General features: G+C 41.8%; 1 protein-coding gene across 1 annotated transcript in view; it reads left to right on the top strand.

Moving 5' to 3' along the window:
- Window positions 1–15,581, top strand: part of SMARCAL1 (SWI/SNF related, matrix associated, actin dependent regulator of chromatin, subfamily a like 1) — a 911,772-nt gene that overhangs the window by 512,572 nt on the left and 383,619 nt on the right. Inside the window, exon 11 of the mRNA XM_044078228.1 lies at window positions 4,994–5,212. Coding sequence (XP_043934163.1) covers window positions 4,994–5,212 — 219 coding nt within the window. The remainder of the gene's footprint in view (window positions 1–4,993; window positions 5,213–15,581) is intronic.

Genomic DNA, 15,581 nt, shown 5'->3' with positions numbered 1-15,581 from the left:
GCTTTCAAAGTATCGCTACAAATGGGCAATAACGTGTTTCCTGTTGGTGATGTTTCTCTCTGCGTCCTGCAATTACCTACCCATTCCCTCTTTCCTTATTGCCTTTTCACATTAGTTACTTAATATCTTTTAATTGCAGTACTTGTAGCACTACCACTGTTAAATTTCCTCTGACTTTTCCTTCATTGTGTATTATTTTGCATTTCCTTTGTTAGATCTAAATTCAAGAACATGTTACTGTTCCTTAATCTTTGTGAAAACTATTCAGATTCTCCACACACTTGCATGTTAGGCATTTTGCACATTGTTGCATCATGTACGGGCATAGCTTTCCTTCTTGCCCCTTTTGCATTATCACACATTGTCACTTACACAGATATTTAATAATACCTGTCTTAGTACTGGGCCCTATTTAACATTGCTGACAACTTTTATTTCTTTTCCAATATAGACATAATTTCCACTTGCTATTATGTTCTGTACTGACTGCGGTGGTGGTGCTGCGGTAGCGTTGTCGCCTCACAGTAAGACGTTGTCCTGTTTGATTCTCAGCTAGAGCGTCTTCTGTGTGGAGACATGCGTGAATGGGTGCACCTTCATTGAAGGTTGTGCATCAGGGCCAGCAACTCGACACGTAAAAATCTTCTGCCAATCATTAGCGGACCGGAGTTCTGCTGTGGGGACCCCTAACTAGGAAAAGCCGAAAGACACAACAACAACAATTATTTATTTATTTATATTTGTTGACTGGGAGTGTCTGACTGGACGCAGGTCCATTTTCAGCGGAGGCCCAGGGAGAAAAGCTCCACAGTTAAAATAAACAGACAGTAGTTACATTGGATTACATAGCGATTAACAATTTACATAGCAATTACTTACAACATGTTTACAGATGACGAACATAGCACATCAGTAGACAACTAGAATCTTTATTGCTGTATAAGTACTAGGCTTATGAGCATCTGAGCTTGCTATAATCAAGGTAGTTAGTGAAGTGGAAAGAAAGGTAGTGGTTGGATGGGGTGGGTGATATTAGAGTGGGAGTTACAAGGGCATAGCCAGCATGTTTTTAGGTGTGCTTTTAGTAAAGTTTTGAAGTGGGTGCATGATGGTACGGAGGTAATTGTGGGTGGGAGGGAGTTCCATAATTTAGCTATGGTGCAAGAGAATAGTGCTTCACCAGCAGAGTTATTGGCTTTAGTGATCTTCAAGTGATTTTTGTTGCTGGATCTTAGTGGTCTGGTGGTGCGATAGGGTTGGAGTAGATTCTGGAGGGATGGGACATTTAGTGGATGGTTTACTAGTTTGTGGGCGAGTGAGAGTTGATACCATTGAAGGAGGTGAGGGAGTTCAAGCCAGCCCAGTTCAGCAAGTGAGAGACAGTGGTGACTACGGTAGGATGCCCCTGTGGCGAATTTGGCAATTTTGTTGTAGCAGGTCTCTAGCTTGTTTAGATCGCATTGCCTTAGGTTGGTATATATTGTAGAGGCATAAAGTAGGGTGGAGATAAGGTGGGAATTTGCTATTGAAATCTTTGCTGCTTTGGTGAGAAGATGCTTATTTCTGTATAACGCTCCTAGTTTTTTGTGGACTTTTTTTAAAGTCATGGATATGTGAATGTCAAATTTTAGTTTGTCTATTTCCACTCCTAGCAATTTGGTGTGTTCAGTTGGATATATAGTGGTGTTGTCTTTTGCTGTGATGTTAAAGTGAGAGTTGTTTTGAGTATGTTTGGTGGGTTGGAAGATGAGTAGTTTAGTTTTGTTTGGGTCGAGTATTAATTGGGCATTGGATAACCAAGTTTCAACAGAGGAAAAGGCTTCCTGTGTGACTTTTTGCAGTTTGGGTAGGGACTGGGCTGAACAGATGATGGTCGAGTCATCTGCATATTGTATGAGTGTGCCATGTGTAGTGGCAGAGGCTAGATTATTTGTGAAAACAGAGAAGAGTAGGGGGTCCAAGGATGGATCCTTGGGGAACCCCTATGGAGACAGGTAGTTGGGGAGATATGTCATTCTGCCATACAACGGATTGTTGGCGGTCAGACAGGTAACTCTGAAACCAGTTGGTGACTGATCGTGAGAAGGATAGGTTATTGAGGACAGAGATAAGTTGTTTGTGTGGGACCATGTCAAATGCTTTAGATAGGTCTAGGAAAGTAGCAGAGGAGAGATAGCCATTGTTTTTATGCTGAAGGATAGTGTTAGTAAAGGAGAGTAAGGCAGTGGTGGTGCTATGGTTTGGTCGGAAACCATGCTGAGTATTCGAAAGGAGGTTGTGGTAATTGGTTGGTTTTGTGGAGGGTCCGCCTTGTGGAGGGGAATTTTATATGATACTTTCCACAGTGTGGGAACATAACTTTCTGACAGAGCTCGGTTAATCGAGATGGATGCTGGGTAGGCCAGAGCATCAGCTGCGATTTGTAGGTATTCACTTGGGAGGTTGTCTGCTGCTAATTTGGTGGGTTTAAGTTTAGTTAAGAGTTTTTTTATGTTGGAGGTAGGTACAGGAGAAAAAGAGAAGGCAGTGGGGAGATTAGTAGTTGTAGGTGTGGGTTGGAGGAGAGTGGGGGTTGTGTTGTTTAGCTAGTGATAGTATGGTTTGTGTGAAGTGTGTGTTGAATGAGGTAGCAATATTTTCTGAGGAGTGAGGGATGTTAGGAGGAGGGTTACTGACTTTACCTGGGTGGAGGATGGAGTTTATGGAGGACCAGAATTGTTTGGGGCTGTGTTCAGAGGAGTCTAGGGCAGACTGGTAGTATTGGAATTTGTTATGTTTTATTAGCTTTTTGACTCTATTGCGTAGTTCTAGGAATTTATGTCTAGTTGAGGGGGTCTTGGTTTTGCGCCAGTGCTCCCAGGATTTATCTCTGTTTTTCATTTCTGACTTAGTGGTTTTCTGTAGCCATGGGGTGTGTTGTGCTTTGATTCTGGAAAGTCTTATGGGGGCATGGTAATTAAGGATGCTCAGGAAGGTAGTATTAAAAAATTCAACTGTGTCATCTAGACTGAGGTACTTTAGAGCATGCCAGTTACATTCTTTGATGGATGAGATGAATGTGAGTGGGTTAAAGTTTATTTTTTTACGTATCTGATGGTAGACGACAGGTTTAGCTTGGTATAGGTATTTTTCAATAGGAATGTTGGAGAGTGATCACTGAGGCTATCTGATAAGCAGCCTGTTATATATGCCTGGGGGGCTCTTACTGACTACTATCCAATCCAGGGTAGTGTGCTTGCTGGAGTTTTTATTTATCCTGGTTGGCGACTGGACTAGTTGGGTGAAGCCATGAAGGTTTACATGATGGGTTGGATGGTTGCCAGAACAGGATTGCCAGTCAATATTGAAATCACTTAAAATGATAGTTTCTTGGGGGAGATGGTGGGTAGACCAGCTGAGGAGGTTTTCTAGTGGAGGGATGTTTTGGCCATGTTCTGTACTATTTTTTTGCAGGTTTTTTTCCCTTGACTGTTATCAGCTAACTTGCACAAGGATTATTCCTTTATGCATTATCAAGCAAAATTCACTTAGCATCCCAGTTGCTGGAGTGCCAGTTAGAAGGATTTATTGATCAGAATCTAAATGCTGGTGGGGGAGGGAGCATTTGGATTTTGGATATTGTACTTTTCTTCAGAAAGTTATAATTGGAGGAGGGAGTCAATTACAGGAGTCCACAGTAAAGTCATGAAGATCCTCTCAAACTTGATTCCTTATTAACACTGCCTTGTGTCAGGGAGAGGTGGGGAGCCAAGGGAATAGCAGAAAAGCCTCCCCATCCTTCTGTAGGTATAATGTGACTACAGTTTCTTACTTCATAGCTCTGATGCATCCCATAAGGAGAGGCACGTGGGAATGAATAACTAAAATGATTCTTTGTTAGGGTGGTTAGACATATGAGGTCAACAAGCTGAAGAATCAGAAATTAAAAAAATAAATAAATGAAATTCTAGCGGTTAACCCAGAGGATTAAGGCTATGAGCTGTTAATGAGCTGCATCCTGTGGTATAGGATTTGATTCGCTCAACTTTCATTTGCCTACTGTGCGACTTTGAACAGACTTTTAACCAGACAGTGCGCTGAGACATTTGGGAAATTGGATAGGCTTATCAGTGGTCTCCTTGACCACATGTCTAGTAACTCCTTGTGGACCTATTAACCTAAATTTACTTAAGCCCCCTGTCCTTATGATCCTGTCTATGGATGACTGAATTTATGCATTACCTTTTTTATACAACATAATGAAAATCGATTCTGAGGTCTGAATGAAACCCTTATTCCAAGAATGATCTTCTATTTTGGCACCTCTTTGGGTCACATTTGTGCTATATTTTTGCACTGCTAAACTGAATACATTATTTGCAGTACACAATTCAAAGAAGTGGAGTTTGTCACTTTGTTTATTTGTAGAACATTGCTGTGTTACTGATTCCTGCTTTTTCACAACAGAGTTTATAGTTATAAATGAGCAGAATGAATCAGAATGAATTTAGCAGTTATATGAGTGAGAGCAAGGAAATGACAATGGCATCATACAAAGAGACCCTGCCCATTTTCCACAGACTTCATTTAAAGGATGAAAGCTTAATAGTGACTTTATCCTGATGCATAGCTGATTTAAAATGTCTCACCTCAAGCTGCATTATTCCATGACTGCTAAATGTTGGATCTGTGTGCTCTGGTATATTTATAGCATTTCATAAGAAATGTTTCTTTAATTTGCTGTAGCAATGTAAGAATTCTTCACCATCATTCTGTGAATATCTGTAAAGTGATTCTCCCATTTTTGGCTGGCTTTTCCTTTCTTTATTTGGTTTATTTTAAAAGTATTTTACCCTTGCTAATAGCTGCGTTGTGTTTTAACATGCCCTTTTTATAATGGGTGAAGTCAGAAAGCATCTTTGGATGTTAGTCATTGTCCAGTACACTGATCGGCTGCTGGAACACCTTCGGTTTCACTCTTGACACTTTTTTCTACCTCCTAATTTATTTACAGCTACCTTGGGGATGGGACTATTCAGGATCATCCAACCTCTCTGAGCTGAAACTCCTGCTTGAAGAGTCTATCATGATCAGACGTTTGAAATCTGAAGTTTTATCCCAGCTTCCTGCCAAGCAACGCAAAATGGTTGTAATAGCCCCAGAGGGCATGGATGCAAGAACCAAGGCTGCACTGGCAGCAGCCGCAAAAGAAGTGGCTAAAAGTTGCAACAATGTAAGTATCTCCCAGAGTGTGATTTAAATTAGTTTAGCTTTTTTAGTAAGTTGTTCTTAAGAATCATCTTTTTTTGTGATCATGACAAGTTTGTTTTTCATATTAAAAAGACAGCCACCAACCTTCCCAAGTGATTGAGTCCAAAAATAAACAAGCAAAAATAAATAGTTCCAACAAAGCAAAAGGACTCAAATCCAGCCGAACTCTCCAGTGTAATAAAAATCCAATTTATTAAAGTTTATAAGCACTTCCACAGACTGTGCTGCTTTGTCAGATGATCTGCCAAAGCAGCACGGTCTGTGAAAGCGCTTATAAACTTTAATAAATTGGATTTTTATTAAACTGGAGAGCTCGGCTGCATTTGAATCCATTTATCTTATTGAAAGTTTGTTTTTCACTTTAAAAAAACTGTTTTTATTTTGATTAAATTATTGAACTTAATATTTGGAAAATATAGTTTAGTATATGATCTATCTAGAATTTAGTATGTTTGGTGTCCACATAGCTGAATTAAGTAAATGCTTACCGCCACCGATTTGTATTTAGTAAAGTAGCTCAAAACACTGTCTACCATTTTTATTGCAACAGTGGATTGTTCCGTTGAAGACTGGTTTTCATGTGATTGGCCTTTTGTACTGACCTTTATCTTCAGCCCCCCGCCAACACACACAAATACATTTTAGATGGCCCAGTAACAGTCTTCTACCATAGACAATGTGCTTGGCTAATTGTGTAGATTTTTTTTCTATTTTGTTTTGCCAAGCAAGCACTCTTTCAGTCATAGTCTTGAGTAATAGGCAGTATATGGATCTGTTATAACCTCATTCATACTTATTTTTGTTTAAAAGTGTTGTAATCTTAAGCTGTATTTTCATATAAAACTGTAAGAAAGATTTACGGTCTGGACATGTTGCAGCGTAATGGTGGCTCACAGGTCAAGAGTTACTGTAATGGTAAACAATAGCTGGGTGTGGTTAAGCCGTATTTTAACAATGCTTGGGGCCATTGTTTGTTCTCACAGTGGTATTTGGCGTTCAGTTTTGTTTCTTTCTTCTTGTTAATTCACTTCAGTTGAGAAGTCTGAAGGATGCACTGTACATGCATCTCCTTTTAATGTGTTGCATATCCAGGACCTATTTTGAGTGCAGTGTATGCCACTGGTAATGTGACCGGTGTGGTTACAGCCTTTTATTTTGTTGCTATGTACTGTAATTTGATTGACGTAGTGTTATTTTATAACTAGATAAACTTATTGATGCCAGCACCTTTATTTCAGAGGCATGCACTGCAAAGTAGTAGTACATTTATGTCTAGGAGTGTATTATACTCTGAAATCATTTAGTCCAAGTGTATTTGTTTTATTTCATATGTTAGATTTTAATCTTGTCCACTGATACTAAACTGCTCCAATAAGGGCTTTAATATGCACATACCTGGTGTACTGAATGCAGGAAATTGCAACATAGTAGTATTTGGCAAGACAGCTGCTCTCATCTCGTGTTGTAAGTGGTACTCTGTCTGCTTAAGACAGATAGTCGTAAGAAGCCTGAGTATTTATGTGGGCAACTCTCTCTCTGTCGTGTTTTCACTGTAGTCAGAAAATCCTTCTGTCTGACCCTGTTAATTTCAAGGGAAATATATTCAAGCTCCAAAGAAGTCATTCTACCACTGTATTCTTCTTTTATCAGAGCCATCATCGAATATAGTGCCAAAATCCTGCTATACTGATGAACTGAAAAGGCCCCAGCAATTTTTAACCAAGAAGATTAAAGGCCTTTAATCCTTCAACTATCCTGATACATTAGCACAACTCTTGTTATACTGAGTAGCCCCAATTGCTGCTTCATGGTGACCTTTGTCTTGCTTTTTGACCCATGATAGCCCCAATTCTATTTGACTTCCTGTTTCTTTGCAAAATCAGTGATTGTGCAAACTGATAGGTTCCAAACTCAACATATTCCCAGCCTATGGAATAAGTTGCAAGCACAGGTCAAGCAGTCTTTGTCTGCCATTAAAGTTAGTTTTGGTGATTAGAAAGGTAGACATAAATTTACACCATGGTTGTCTTGTGCGGGTCCTGCTCGATTTGGAAGGTTGGCAGTATTAAGTGTTTGTTAAAGGCAGCAAGAACTTATAACCATATCTCCTTAAAGGTGTACATGACTGGGCATTTTATAGTGCATGTGATTGCTTGCCTAGTACTGTTCCTTTGTTGCCAGGACTGTAGGAGTTGGTAACGTATTTTAGGCTGATACATCTTCCCGTGGATAACTCCGTTCTACTCATACTGCAAGTTACCCTTAAAATCTGATGATGTGAATGTACACAACTGTGGAATGAAACTATTCTTCTGAAAAACTTGCTAACGATGGTATGTTTCATTATATCATCATTATTCCATGCTGAAGTATGAATGGAACCCTTATTTTTAGAATGATTTGTTGTTTTGGTACCTAACTGCATCACATTTGGGTTGTAACTGATGGTAGGAGGTAGTTTTATCTTTTTTTAACCCACAGTGCTTCTATAAACAAGTCAACAAGTCTGGTATGGCTTATCACCCACCTCCCACCCTTGTCTGACAGTATTTCTGAGAATCAATCCAACATGCTGAAAATTTTTAACAAAGAATTTGCCATATTTTCTGCCTCAGTAAAAGATAAAGCCACTGTTTCAGCGTACCTAATATTATAGTTTACCACCACTACCAAGATATAACTCTTACCTGTGATGGTGCTTGGAGAACTAAGTCTTCACAATATTCATTGTTTACCCTCTTAAAACGTTAGTCAGTACAGGCCGTCTTTTGCCTCACCAGCCTTATGACAGTACTCGCATATCTTGTGGTACCCTAAGAAATCTTTCGCAATGAATATCCAATAAAAATGTGCACATTCCTCCTTTTTTTCCCTGAATTAATGTCTTGTGGAGGTAGTCCAGCTGTGACTCAAATTCAGGCCTGCTGCTACTACCCAAATCTTCCCCTGAAGTAGCCAAGTCACCACCCTGTACTGGAAGTGTGACCACTGACTGGGTCACCTACCTGCTGTCTTCAGCATGTGATTGTATCCATGTGTGGCTGTATGTAATTATTTATATACAAAGTACTGTGCCATTGAGGTCATTTCCTGTTAGAAAAATCTGCCAGGCTGACATTAAAACTTAACATATATTTGTCTTTCTGCTGCCTTTTCTCAGACCAAGTGAATCCATGCAAGTAGTACCTGAAAAGGTGGCTGTCCTTTAGCCCCAACTAGAGTGGACTGCCCGAGGATGTAGCTGCATGTTTAACATTAGTTATGCTGATGCAGTTTTTTCTGTTAGCATTTGTTTCTTTACCCTTTATTAGTATGTGGTACAGGTTCGTGTAATAGTCTAGAGAAAATGCAGTTTTAAAACATCCACCACTGTGGTGGGTCTACCTCCCTTCTCTCTGTCATGGGGGTTTTGTTCCCTACCCCGTGTCAATGAGGTTCCACTTGAAAATGTTGAATGTTCAAAACATCGAAGTTCTGATCATCGAGACCAGAACATCGAAGGTTCAAAGTGAACCACACAAAAAGAAATAAACTCACAAAATCTATTTTATGCAGGGGGGCTTTGGCCCCCTGCACCCCACACCCTCCTACTTTAATATTCCACTCTGAGATCGAACTGCAGTGGGGTAAGGGAAATCTCCTGTTTACCACTATATGCGGTAGTGCTAAACGGGAGGTTTCCCGTACCCTACCTGCAATGCCAACACTCAGATGGCACACACACACACACACACACACACACACACACACACACACACAAAGAAAAGGAGCTACTTTTGTGATTTTTAAGTATTTTCTTCTGATTTTTTTGCTAAGTTTTACTGCTTTGCCGCCTACTTTTTGGCATTTTCCGGCTTGCTAAAGTTTATATCTGTAACCGTAACAGTACTTGGAACACATCTAGAACCTGTTTACTGCATTTCCTGTGTTGCACTTAATTTAAAATCGTTTTTTTCTCTAAAAACTGCATTTTAACTGATTTTGCCCTAGCACTCAAGTGTGGGGTCATTTATTGCACTGTTGTGATTATTTTGCTGCTTGTGTATCTCTGCTACCTTTACACTACAACAAAAAGAAAAAAAAATCTTGCTTTTTTCCCACTTTCTGAAAGTTAAGAAAGTTCAGTTACAGATTTGCTGTTCTGAACTGTTTGGAAGTTTCTAGAAGGCCAGTGCTTGCTTGGGCTAAAGGGAAGTCTCTGTGTTCACCAGTGGGAGTGGTAAACACTGAACAGCCTGACTGTCCCTGGAGGAGTGGTTACTACCTAGAAGCTGTAGTTTTATTGGCCATTTTGGGTCATTTCTAAACTCATTGATCTCTCTCTCTTAAAACCTTACAACTCTCTTTTTGCGCGGTTTTGTGCACTGAGCAGCGTCGGGCAGCACCACCTAAACAGGTTTAAACTATTCCAGGCTCCACAAAGTCTGCTCTTCACTTTTTCCCTTAGAACTGTTCAAACTCTCAAAGTAATCACTCTATTCTCTTTCAAAAGCCCTGCACTTGCTCAGCTCTTATAAGGAAACACTAACTAACTAAAGCACTACACCCTCCTTGACTTCTCATAAGATTTAGGCTCCCGATTGGTCCTTCCTGATAAAGTGAAAAATCAGTTCCCTTCCCCTAATCTGATCAGTAAAAAAAACAGTTCCCTATACTAATTTGGTAGGTCCAAGGGTCAGTTTCAAGGTTACTCTCCAGTCCAGCTAGTGAATCAGGGAATTTTGAGGCAATGTTACAATTGCCTTATGTACACAGACAGCCCTCTCCTCCTCCTCCCAGAAAACTCTAATACATGTGAGAGATGCAGTTACACAGCCAAACTGGAGGCAGAGCTCTCTCAACCCAAGACTGGCACAGTCAGTCAGGAGGAAAAGGTAACCACCCGCACCACAAATCCAGTCTCACACAGACCTATTGCATCTGCATACCCAACACATAAACACACAAAAACATACTCGTAGGCTCTAAATAAAAATATGCCTAAACAGCAAAGACCTCCTAAGCAGATATCCAAGCAACAGCCACCCCTCAACAATACCCATGAATCACATATCTCACAAAATCAGTGTGCCTCACAGTCACAGCCCTTGAGGTCAAACTACACACCAAATACACTTGTTATAGGGGACTCTGTTGTCCGGCACACTGATGTCCCGTTCACCAGACTGAACAAGGAGAAGGTCACTGTAAGCTGCCTGTCGGGTGCCAGGATCCGCCACATAACGCAAGCACTCAGATCACTCCAAAGCAAGTACAAGTATGACTCCGTCATTGTCCATGCTGATGTGAATGACCTGAGACATACCTCCCTGGACTACATGAAAAGAGACATAGAGGAGCTCTCTGACCATGTAGCCCAGGCTGGTATGACCCTGACCTTGAGTAGCATATTGCCCGCACCAAGAATGATGCCACAGTATAAAGACAAAGTGATCAGTTTCAACAATTGGCTAAAGTATTGGTGTCATTCAAAGGGGATCCAATGTCTGTCAGCCTGGGATGACATGCTCAACAAGCCACATTGCTTTGCTAGGGACGGCTTGCACTTGTCACCCTTAGGCATTCGTATACTGGCCAAGGCTCTTGCCACCCCCATAGTGCCTTTTTTAGGCAAGGCTCAAAGGACAAATCCACCTGCATAGACAAACCAAGGATAAAAAAACTAAAGGTAATGTTACTCAATGCCAGAAGTCTAAACCTCAAGATGCACGCACTCGAGGCTCTCCTCAGTATGGAGAAAATTGATGTCTGTGCAGTAACAGAAACCTGGTTCAAGGCTCCTGAGAGCACCCCAGTATTGCCAGGTTATAACTCATACCATGCGTTTCGGCCCCAAAACTCGGACCGAAGCACAAAAGGAGGGGGATTATCTATATTCATCAAAGATACCTACACCTCCAGGTTGGTGGCACTGCACAAAGCATCGGAAACCATCCATGTGCAACTAACAGCGGGCAAAACTGCCTTTCAGTTTGTAGCCTGCTACAGAACACCCTCCCTATTACAGGAACCCCACTTGGCATTCCTGAGAACACTGGAGAATATGAAGGTCCTCCAAACACTATGTTATTGGGTGACTTCAACTACCCAAACATTGACTGGGAAAACTACTCAAGCCCAAACACCCTCGCCCAACGGTTCCTTGAATTTATAAACTCTTAAAGCAGTGGAAAAACTGGTCACCACTCTCACAAGAGGGAACAACATATTGGACCTGGTCATCACCAACATGGGGACTCTATGTTCCACACCAGAGGTAAACCCCTCATTGGTAAGATCAGACCATAAACAAATTTCCCTGGACATCCATATCCCGTCCCCACACCCAGCCAAGGAAATCACTGTAAAGAATTTCTCAAAAGCCAGCTTTGCACTTCTCAAGACTGAGATGGAATCCTTCAAAGCTCCTGGGTCAGAGGATAATACAGCCCAATCCGCAGAATCCTTTACAAATGCATTCTATGAGCACCTGCAGGAATGCATGGATCGTGCTATCCCAAATAAAACCAAGACTCACTCCTCCAAAAACAGGAGACCTGTCTGGTGGACCCAGGCCATAAATAAGCTATACAACAGAAGGAGGAAGCTACTACATGACAGAGCAAAATCCCAAAAAGGGAAGGCATCTCTGATCAGTATTAGCAAGAAACTTTGTTCTCTCATAAAATCATCAAAGGCCAGTTTCGAAAAAAAAATTGCCCTAGACACTAAAGATAATCACAAGGCCTTCTTTAGTTATGTCAGGAACATGGGCGGAAACTCCCAGATATGCTCTGAATTGTTGCATAACGGTACAAAATATACCGAACCTACAGACATAGCCAACATCCTGGCAGACAGATTCAGCGCAAACCCCCCTTCCCCAAAGGAGCAAATGCCTATCCCAACTGAATGTAACCTCACTGACATCACAGATGCACAGGTGAAAGCTGCCCTCTCCAAAGCAAAAAACACAGCATCTATGGGACCAGACTGTGTCCCAGGTTGTGTCTTACACGAGCTCCAAGAAGAACTGAACCCTCACATTAAGTCACTGTTCAAACTTAGCCTTACTACAGGATATGTACCCAAAGAATGGCGTACAGCTACAGTGGTCCCACTCCACAAAGGTGGTGCCACAACGGACCCCAGAAACTATTGCCCCATAAGCCGGACTAGTCTGGTCTGTAAAGCTATGGAGCGTATTATCATGGAACTCATAAACAAAGACATTGGGAACCTTCAGACACTGGACACTACCCAATTTGGCTTTAAGGGCAGATCTTGCCTCTTAAACCTAGTTGATTTCTTTGAAACAGTTATGAAAGCCATAGGTGAGGGCAAGGTAGTCCACACAGCCTACCTGGACCTCGCAAAAGCCTTTGACACAATACCCCACTCGGGCATCATAAATAAGCTTACCAGCTTAAATATCAGCCCCTATATCACAAGATGGGTTGCAAACTGGCTCAGAGATAGAACCCACATGGTCAGAATCGCAGGTGCCATGTCCAAATCCAAACCAGTTACAAGTGGCGTCCCACAGGGCTCAGTTCTGGAACCTCTCTTTTTCGGTATATACTTCTCTGAGGTTCAGGCTAACACGGGGGGGATTATGGCTGACAAAGTTCGCAGATGACTGCAAACAATGGGCCATAATCGAATCTCCAGCTGACACAAGCATCCTCCAAAAGGGTCTCACAGAGACGGATGCTTGGTGCCAGAGCCACGGCCTCAAGCTAAATGCTAAAAAGTGCATAGTCATCCCCTTTGGGAAAAACAAGGTGCCCACAAATTACCACATAGGTGGTAATCCATTAAGTACGGAAGAAGTAATTAGAGATTTGGGGACAAACGTAGATAGTGACCTCTCCTTTGATAATCATGTTGCCAAAGTGGTTAGAAAGACCTTCTATATAGCCCACCTTATCACGAAAGGGTTTGCATCTAGATCAAGAGAGGTCATTGTGCCCCTCTACTCGTCACTCATCAGGCCCATAATTGAGTACAATGCCCCTTTTGGGATGTACCTTACCCGACACCTGCAGCAACTGGAAAGACCCCAAAAGTACCTCACCAAGAGGATCATGGGCTACAAACAGATGTCCTATGCAGCTCGACTAAAGAAACTCCAGCTCTACTCAGCTGCTTAGCCGCCTACTCAGAGGCGATCTATGCCTGACGTACAAAGCCATGTCAAACCCAGAATTAATGGACATGCTCCACCTCAAAAAATCCAAGTCCCTTAGAGCTACACGATCCAGGGACCTAAACCTCAGCACAAAAATAAATAGGACATGCTGGAGGGACAGATTAATTTCCCAGAGGCTCCCCTCACTCTGGAATAGAATCCCAATTTATATTAGACATAGCCCCTCGCTGACCCTCTTCAAGCGAAATCTGGATGCGTGGATGGGCGATCGCAAATTCACCCCTGGGATCTCTTCTGTGTCCCTGCTAGACAGAGGCACAGTAAACTAATCTTAAAAGGGTACCTTCTGTGACCTACTTTAAAGAGGCACAGTAGGCTAATCTAATAGGGAGCCGGAAGCCAAATACACTCTGGCTAGGCTTATAAATGCCCTAGGGCAGATAGCCTAGTATCTACCTATGAACCTATGAACACACACACACACACACACACACACACACACACACACACACACACACACACACGCACACAACATGCAGGGCACCTTGCTGCCCTGCATACACACCCACAATTTTACATGTTTACCTACCTGGCACTTCCACTTTGAACCTTTGATGTTCTGGTCTTGATGATCAGAACTTCGATGTTCTGAACATTCGACAGTTTCAAGTGGAACTGTCTATGGACATTTGAAGTATACATGTCCCATTTGTTTGCATTAGAAACATTCCCAAGACCTTGACATGTATACTGAAGTGAGTGCTTTTACCCTTTACATATAATAAGATTTAAACTGCCCCATGATAATTGCTGTTTACCTATGTGCAGTGCTGGGTAACCCCTCCTTGCACATTTCTTTCCTGATGGCTAGATAGGATCATACTTTTGACCATTTTCTCAGCAGTGTTACCATCCTGATCTGATACCCAGCTTTTTGTGTCCTTGGGCAAATTATTCTTTACCATTAGGTCTCACAACATTTCAGAAGTAGCAATATGACGTCACCTTACCCACCTAAGTGGGTTGATTCTGCAATAAAATCAAAGACACTGTCTTCTGATTTCCTTCTAAGTTCTCTAAACTTGTTTTCCCCATAAGATTCAGATATAAACTTAAAACATTCCAAAAGAACATTTTTAACTTTCATGTTGTCCAAATAATCTGGGTAAGACATTCTGACAAAGCATGCATTGTTTTCGCTGTGGGCAAAGAATTTACAATCCTCACATATTGTCTGTGGTCATTTTGATGCTGGTTGGATACATGTTCAGATGCCTGAATAAAAATATCAAAGTTATATTCCTTCTTATACTGAGGAAACAGTTGAGCACCAACTGTGCTTTTCACCCCTTTGTTTTCACATGCCTGTAATAAATGGCTAAACATTGTTTTTCATGCAAGCACTGCTTTTCTGTTTCTTTTTGGTCCACCATCTCTTCAGCTTTGGCCTGTATCTACACTTGCCCCCTTTCCCTCATCTGTATCTCTCTTTGCACTTTGAGCTGTTGTATTGTCTCAGCTGCTTTGAGTTGACTGGTTTACAGCTCCTACTCAGTTTCATTTTTTCAGTTCAAGCTACATTCTAAGGTCATCTAAGGATGAACTGGGTTGTTTTTCTGCATTCTGTGCATTCTAAGTTGCTACCGGTCTGTCTCTAGGTTCCATAGACAGTTTCTGCATAAATTTAAGATTCTATCACTTCGTCCTTATTATTGCTGTCTGGTGGAATTCCTTTCAGTTTGCATTATTTAGTCAACCGGTTCACTGACATGTTGCCATCTTGGATTCCCAAAGCAGCTGCCTGTACCCCTCTGGCCTTCAGTATACCTTGATATTTCCACAGCCCCTGCGAACGTGTTGCTCTGCCGTTCCCTTCCTACTGGTCCACAGCAGTTTTTACCTGCTCTACCAACCTCATGAACCTGGCCACTAAACAATCATCCTGAAAGAAGACGCACTAAAAAAGCATTATTTTCACAGGCCCTGTGAACGGATTGCTCGGCCGTTCCCCTCCTACTGGTCCACAGCAGTTTTTACTTGCTCTACCAATCTCATGAACCTGGCTACTAAACGATCATCCTGAAAGAAGATGGACTAAAAAAGCATCATTTCCACAGCCCCTGTGAATTGGTTGCTTGGCTGTTCCCCTCCTACTGGTCCACAGCAGTTTTTACCTGCTCTACCAACCTCACGAACCTGG

This window comes from Protopterus annectens, chromosome 7.part0 (genome assembly GCF_019279795.1).
Source record: "Protopterus annectens isolate FY-2018-M chromosome 7.part0, PAN1.0, whole genome shotgun sequence".
NCBI lineage: Eukaryota > Metazoa > Chordata > Ceratodontiformes > Protopteridae > Protopterus > Protopterus annectens.
The sequence above is the reverse complement of the archived record's forward strand: the minus strand, read 5'-3'. Positions and strand labels throughout refer to the sequence as shown.